This window comes from Budorcas taxicolor, chromosome 1 (assembly GCF_023091745.1).
Source record: "Budorcas taxicolor isolate Tak-1 chromosome 1, Takin1.1, whole genome shotgun sequence".
NCBI lineage: Eukaryota > Metazoa > Chordata > Mammalia > Artiodactyla > Bovidae > Budorcas > Budorcas taxicolor.
This window is the reverse complement of record NC_068910.1, coordinates 117,554,982-117,562,721: the sequence shown is the minus strand read 5'-3', so window position 1 is coordinate 117,562,721 and position 7,740 is coordinate 117,554,982. Positions and strand designations below refer to the sequence as shown.

The 7,740-nt window shown below is 44.8% G+C and overlaps 1 protein-coding gene across 1 annotated transcript in view; it reads left to right on the top strand.

Moving 5' to 3' along the window:
- The first annotated feature begins 3,726 nt into the window (after positions 1-3,726).
- CD47 (CD47 molecule) overlaps positions 3,727-7,740 on the top strand; it is a 53,416-nt gene continuing 49,402 nt past the window's right edge. Inside the window, exon 1 of the mRNA XM_052636705.1 lies at positions 3,727-3,865. Coding sequence (XP_052492665.1) covers positions 3,820-3,865 — 46 coding nt within the window. The 5' untranslated portion in view covers positions 3,727-3,819. The remainder of the gene's footprint in view (positions 3,866-7,740) is intronic.

The following is a 7,740-nucleotide window of genomic DNA, read 5'->3' as shown; positions in this document are numbered from 1 at the left end:
GCGTAGGCCTTGCACAGTTAGGCAGGTACAGTTCTGAGCTAACTCTCCAGAGTATCAAGGATCATGCATTCCACACCAACATGGGAAGAAAAAAAGGTTCCAGTTGAATGAAAAATTGTGGTAAGGACACAACTGTATCAACACATATTTTTAGATAATACCCTAACAATATGGGCCATGTGGTAGGATGTAGATACAGTTTGGGGAGGAAGACAGAAGTAGGTGTACTGTTGAGATAGAAAGTGAAAGAAAGGGGAGCTGATCATGACTTGAGAAGCGAAGCTTGTGAACATTTTCGCCAGCCTTGGAGTCAGACTAACCACCATCCCCTCCCTGAGCAAAGTTCACCTTCCTTACCTGTAAGGGTAATGATGATGGGAAAGGGTAGCAATTGTTTGGGCTTATGAGTTGATTTATCTACAAAGGGGAAACTATAACATCTTTGATGTTACAGAGTGAAAAGAGAAAGTAGGAAAAAGAGGGCAAATGAGTTAGACACAAAGGATCATAGACAATGTGCTCATCATCCCTCTTTCCCTTTGCTTCTTTGTCACTGAAATGAAGATCATAAAACCCGTTCCAAGGTTGTTGTGAAGATTTAGGTAATATACCTAATGTGTATTACCTCTGTTCAAAACATTCTATGCATTATTCTTTTGCTTTCTATCCAAGAAAACTCATTATGTAAAGATAAGATGAGCTCAAAACCCACCCCCGCCCCACAAAATGCTTGCAAATGTTAAAAGGGAAACCACAAAAATGAGGTGCTTAGATACTTGAGAAAGGAGCCCAAGTTATCTCAAAGAGAAAATCATCAAACCCAGGTAGGTTGCTTTGGATCATCTCTCCCAGAACAGGCCTCCTCATGCCCCACCATCAAAACATATCCTGGTCAGATTCCCAAAGCAGAGGTGGTCACCCAGGTGGCCTCTCATTCACCTGACTTAAGCTATTCCATTTTCTTCACAAACTACCTTAAGCACATGATGTCAGCAGTTCCCACAATAAAACAGAGCATCACTGATCTCCACCTCTGAAGGTTAGGGACAGTCCTCCCCAGTCATTCTTCAGCTTTAGGGGGGTTGGTGGATCTCAGGGACAGCTGACAGCCTTATTTAGCCAACCAGCTGCTCTGTGATACACAATGTCCCGAATGCTCAAAGTCTGATGGATGATTCTTTTGTATCCACAGAAGCCGCAGTTGGAGGAGAATCCATCAGTCCCTTTGGTAGCCTCAGGGTGTCAAAGCTGTCATTCAAATCATTACCATCATAATTATTAACCATTGTTTTAGTAAGATATCTGCCAGGCAATTGTTTTTTCTTTCTTTCATTCTTTTTTTAATCATTAAAAAACAATCAAATTTCACTGGAGCAATGCTTGCCTCAAGTCACATCTACAGGTTTATTAAAACCCCTTCTGTTTGCCTAGTTCAACAGGAAGTCTTGGAGAAGGGAATACTTAATATACCCTCTCTGACTGTAAAAAATGGATAATGCTGTGGGGAAGAAATTTACACCCACACACACACACAAACAATCAAAGGGAAAGTTATGCAGTATATATAATACAATGCTACAGAAGGTCAGAGAGTGGTAATTTTATTTCCTGGATTTTATTACTAAGGGGATGCAATGAAAGAGACACCATGGGTAGAGGATTTGGAGGACTGGAATATTGTGGTGGGAAGATTTTTTGTTTTCCACCAGATGAGTGAAAAACAGCCAAGGGAGCAGTGGATATTGAGAAATGGAATACTTCCAACCATATTGGTACATAAGGATGTCACAATCTTCAGCGATTGCACCCATCCAGTGTGAGCAGGTGAGCCCTAAGGGAACTTAGGTAGAAGAATAGCTGCTATCTAGCAGCCAGCATAATAGCCAAACTCTATTATGAGCCCTGGGGAAAAGAAGCTCAAGAGTGAAAACACAGGATGCTGGCCAGATAGCTGAGATACCTATAAAAGGAACGATTTCAGTGAGCCCAGACTCTTGCATCTTCCCATACACAGTTGTTACGGTTTAGTCACTAAGTTGTGTCTGACTCTTTGCTACCTAACCCCACGGACTGCAGCCAAGCAGGTTCTTCTGTCCATGGAATTTCCCAGGCAAGAATACTGGGAACCAGTTGCCATTTCCTTCTCCAGGGGATCCTCCCCACCCACTGATTAAAACCACAGATTGCACCCCCGTTTTCTGCAGTGGTAGGAAAATTGTTTACCTCTGAACCACCAGGGAAGTCCCTTCCATACATAGAAAAGTACTAAATTCCTTAACTTGGGATATCTGGGTTTCTTTAATTAACAATAACCTTCTCATGTTCAGATTACCTGCCCTTTGTTGCAAAGCTTCTATGTAACCTGGCTCCTCCCCCCTCACCTTTTTGGAGCAGTTCTCTCAGGGTTATTTGAGAGGTTCCCTCCCTGGCTTACCTTCTAAAAATTTCTGCTGAATAAAACCTAATGCTCAACATTTAGATTGCATGTAAGTTTTAAGTTGACAATATGCATGCCAATACAGTAGTCACGAAGCATGACTTTTCAGCAAGCATTTTCATCATTTAGGGTAAATGTTCAAGGGAGTTCTGAAAGGGAATTTGCTTCTGTATAAATGATGTGGTCTGTGTGATTCAGAGAGCTAATCAAAGAACTTGTCCACACTGTGGCTTGGAGACATACTTTGAACCCATTTTTTAAGCTAGGTAAACTCAAACAGCATAGAAGAGGGACCACTGCGAGGGAACTAACCAGGCCCAATGACTGCAGGAAGGGGCATCGTGGATACTTCTGCTAACCGTTGCGACCACCCCTGATGGTTGCTAGGGTTTCAGCATCAGGACTTGGAAACTGAACAACAACAAAGTGTTCACCACCACGAATGGAATTTGAGTAATCCCTTTCAAAGGCTGAAAACACAACATAACTAGGCGAGAAAAAGAACGGAGGATCTGAGAGCGGCCGGGAAAACCAAAGCAGACGGGACGCGGTGAACCCCGGAGGGCCCGGCAGCCCACGAGCATAGAGTGGAAGTTCCCAGAGGACACGCGACCGCCTGCGACCTGTCCTAGGCGTGGTCCCTCCGGGCTCGCTGCCGGCGGGGGAAGCGTTGAGATGCCCCCACGCGGTGTGCGCTCCCACTGCAGGCGGCCGAGCTCGGGGGGAAATGGAGAGGGGTGAGAAGTGTGGAGCCGCGGAGGTCCCATCGCGCGGGAGGACGTTGGATGAAGGGAGAGGCGAGCCATTGTGGGGTCCAGAGGGAAGTGGGCTCCGAGGGAGCGCCACGGAGCAGCGCCTGGGGAGGGGGCTCCTGAAGCGTGAGGCTGGGCGTGAACGCAGGAGAGGAGCAGCGGAGATAAGACAGGGGGTCCCCGGGGAGGTAAAAGGGAACAGCAGACAGGGACAGGTGCAGTGAGGTCCCCGGTGAGCGGGAGAACACGCACTCAGCCTCCAGCGGGTAGCGGGGGCGGTGTGTGGACTTTGACGTGGGAGGAGGCGGCCGGGGGCCGCGGGGCGTGACCGGGAAGCCCTGCGCGCGCCACCGCCAGGGAGCAGGCGGGAGCGGGAACTAGAAGCTGCGAGTCTGGAGGGCGCGGCGTCAACAGCCACCGAGGCGGGGCTGAGGGCGGCCGAGTGCGCGTGCGCGGCCCGCGCGGGCGTCGGAGGGGGGGCGTCGGGAGCGCGCGCACGCGCGCGGCCAGGCAGCCTGGGCAGCGGGTCCTGCCTGTGACAGGAGGTGGCGGCGGGTCCTCTCTGTGTCTGCTGCGGCGCCTGCTCTAGACGCCTGCGGCGGCTGCGGCGACCCAGCGGCGGGCGCGGAGATGTGGCCCCTGGTAGTGGTTCTGCTGCTGGCCTCGGTGCGCTGCGGTGAGTGGTCACTAGCTCTTGGTTCTACAGCTTGCGTCTCGGCGCCCCCGCGGGTGTGTGGGCTGCGCCCGGCTGGCCCGGCGGCTCCCTGGAGAGGGTGGCCGGGGCGCGGGACGAGCGGGCCCTGCACGGGTGCAAGGCCCCGGGTGCAGACGCGGGAGGGCCCAGCGGGTAATCGGCACCCCCTTCCTTTCTTCCTTTCCTTCCTCTTCCTCTTCCCCCTGGGTGAGAGCGGGGCACATCTTCCCCTGTTTGCCACCACCGAGGAAGACTCCAACCGTGCACCTCGCGCAAAAATTAGCTCTGGAGAGAAGGGGCGCGATCGGAGGCGAGGGGTTGGCAGCTGTTAGGGTACCCCTCTTTCGTACCCCTGTCCCTCCCCGTGCTTTAAACGTTTTGGGGGTTGAAGGAAGGAGAGTAGGAGGGCCCCAGCCTCTTGTGATGCAAGTACGCATTTTGGCAAAGTCTGCTAGAAGGGGTTTCCTCCGTTTGCCCTACCACACGAACATAGGAGTTAAGAGGACGTAAAGGACACAGTTAAGTTTCATTTACAACCCAGCGTTTAATCAGAAGATTCTCTGGCTGTTTTTTTCTTTCTTTCTTTTTTTTAACCCTAGAAATATAGCTTACTGGGTGGAAACTACCCCCACGCCCCACCACCATCAGCCACTTCAATACAGTCTGAATTGCGCGTTCAAGTTTTCCTACGTTATTTAGGGGAACCGTTTTAAAAGTAATCCAGATTTCGCTTCAAGTATGAAGATAGTAACCTCTAGTCAAAACACATTTGCGGTAGAGTGGGATTTGGTGTCTTTCAACGCCAAAGGCGTTTTGGCCCCCCAAGCTTTTGGAATCCATTTCGCTTTTTTAGAACGTGTGCTTCGCCTGTAAAAACTGAGGAAGGAATAGGAATTTTCGAGGCTCTATAGTGCCTGTCACACTTCACATCTATACATTCTGTTGTGAACTTTTTGTAAAATTCAGAATTGAGTTAGAGTAGTAGTATCAAGCAGTTGTTACATTTAATTCTGAAATGCTAGATTAATTAGATTTTAAATGGGTTATTAGCCTCCCTCTACCATTTGTGAAGGCTTGTGACTTCAGGCTGTTTACAAAATGCCCTTATGTCCCGACTTAGCTCCTTCCCCCCTCTGTGAAATCTCCTGAGATGTTGGAGCTCTTAATAATCAATCTCTGTTATCTAAAGGGTTGATACTAGGTAGGGTAGTGTTTTCTGTTATCATCCTTAACATCTTGTTGCCCGTTACCGTCATAGCTCAGATAATACTGCTTTCAGAAACCTGTTGTATGATCGGAAAGCCTCATACTGAACCCGGTTATGAATTTGTAATAAAATATTACTAAATCAGACCGGTGGTCTCAAAGCTAGTTTGAAGCATAAAAAAATGTGAATCATGCACTGTTTTAAAAACAAGGGTCCTATTTTCAAGTAGATTAGAAAGAACTGCTCGAATGGTACTTTTGAGGATAGAAATGGTTAGGCCTCCTTTAGTAATAGGTATGATCATGTATGATTAGCATTTATTTACATACAATATTAATATGCTTAAGTCCCTACAGAGTCTTAGAATTCAGAATTTATGGTCTTTTATTGTACTTAGTTAATAATGACCTAAAAAAAGGCCAAAACAGAGATATTATACATTTGAGTTGTTAAGTGTTGAATATAAAACAGGAAGGGATAGTGTTTGTCATAAGCTATAATGTATTTTTGTGCATGTGTGTTTAATATGTAGTTTTAAAAGAACATGTAGGAAGAAATGTTGTTTCAGAACACAAGTAGTTGTAAACCCAAGTATTTGCAAGGCTGAATTTAGATTCTCAAATGAGTAAGGAAGTCATGGATTTGTACGTTTATTTGTACTCAGGTTTGATTTTGCTTTCAGTTTCATTTATAAATGATTGGTGGTCAAAGGCTATTTCCTGGTAGCCTCTACAGATTCAGTTGATCTTTATAGTAAAGAAAGTTATCCAAAATGCCCATTCCTTTTAATTACAGGAAAAATACAGTTTTCTGTATTGATTTACAAGATGCAGAATGAATTATTACTATTCTCCTTTCCTCCTCCCTCCCCCATATGTCCAATTATACGTTGTTTGAAAGTACATCATCAGTTTCAGTGATATTCACTAACTGGTAAATAAAAGGTTACTCAGATAATGACACTGATAAGAACTGTCTTTTCAGTAATTGAATGATTTTTCTTTATTTAAAGTGAGTATTTAGAATCACGGGTACAGATGATTTTAAAGCATTTTTATTGTCTAAGTCTAGTAGTAATTTAGCTGGCTTAAAAAAAAATGTTTTCTTTTCTCCTAACAGATATATTATTTTGAACCACAATTTGCCATTTTAAGGAAGTAAACGCCTCTTTAAATGTACTTATTTCCGGGGCTGCCCAGCAGTCTAGAGGCAGGGTGCTAAACCATTGCACTAAATGCCTACTATTAGGACACTTTCTCATGCTGTCATCTGTATTTTGGCAGATGTTTTATGTTTGCCACTGAGTTGTTAATGAAGATTTGAAAGGCCAGGTTCTAAAGTAGAGAAATAGGTGGTTTCCCCAAAATTGATAAACATTGTAAATCCAAAATGCATTATTAAAACTAAGTTTGCATTCCTTAATATTAAGTCAACTCTAGCTAGAATAGGCGTCATTTTTTTTAATACATTCATCTTCTTTTAGAGACATAGTTTTCATGTAACCATTTTACCCCTCTTTTAGCTTATTTTGCTGTCATACCTTTTTATACACGATAAAAATTTCTGTAGTTTTGTATCTTGTAGCTCAGCCTAATATAATGCACTCTCGGGCTGTGATAAAGCAAATTTCACTCTGTGTACTAGTGCTGATATTTCTTCTATGATAAAAGAACAAGAATGATAGTGTAGGATCAGTTTTGCTAAACACATTGTAGTACTAAAGTGAAAAAAAGTATAGAGCACTCAGGAAATTTGATTGTGGTATACCTAGACCAAGACAGTAGAATCTGGATTTTCATTCTCTGTGGTTACATGGAGTTGAAACAGGAATTAGAAGCTGCTCTGAATATTTTATTCCATCTCCATGGTGTGTGTGCTCAGTTGTTCATTTGTGTCCTACTTTTTGCGACCCTATGGACTGTCGTCTACCAGGCTCCTCCATCCATGGGATTTTTCAGGCAGGAATACTGGAGTGGATTGCTATTTCCTCCTTCAGGGTATTTTCTGGACCCAGGGACTGAACCCTCATCTCCTGTGTGTTCTGCATTGCAGGCCGATTACTTAACACTGAGCCATCAGAATCTGGTCAATCCCAGGGTTTGAGATTTAAATTAGGATTTAAATTAAGTGCATATTTGAATTTAATGGCTCAAATGGTAAAGAATCTGCCTGCAATGTGGGAGACCTGGGTTCAGTCGCTGGTTTGGGAAGATCCCCTGGAGAAGGGAAGGGCAGTCCACTCTGGTATTCTTGCCTGGAGAATTACATGGACAGAGGGGGCTTGTGGGCTACAGTCCATGGGATTGCAAAAAGCCAGACACGACTGAGCGACTAACACACACACACACACACACACACACACACACAAGGGATTGGGTAAGTGCAGGGTCTGTCAACATTGCTTATTCTATTTGAAGTAAGTATGAACCCATGCTATGCTTTAAGCTTTTTGCAAGGCCTTCTGGGGCATACAGACAAATTTCAGACTGTGTGCCTCTTAATAACTTAAAGTGTAGTTTATAAAGAGAAGGGATTTTTTGTTTTTATACCTCAGTAGTACTTAATATATTTTAAGTGCTTGAAAAGGCTGTAATTGTGGATGTTACTGCCTTTAAACTGCCCTGGGCCTTATAACTCTAAGTTGACTACT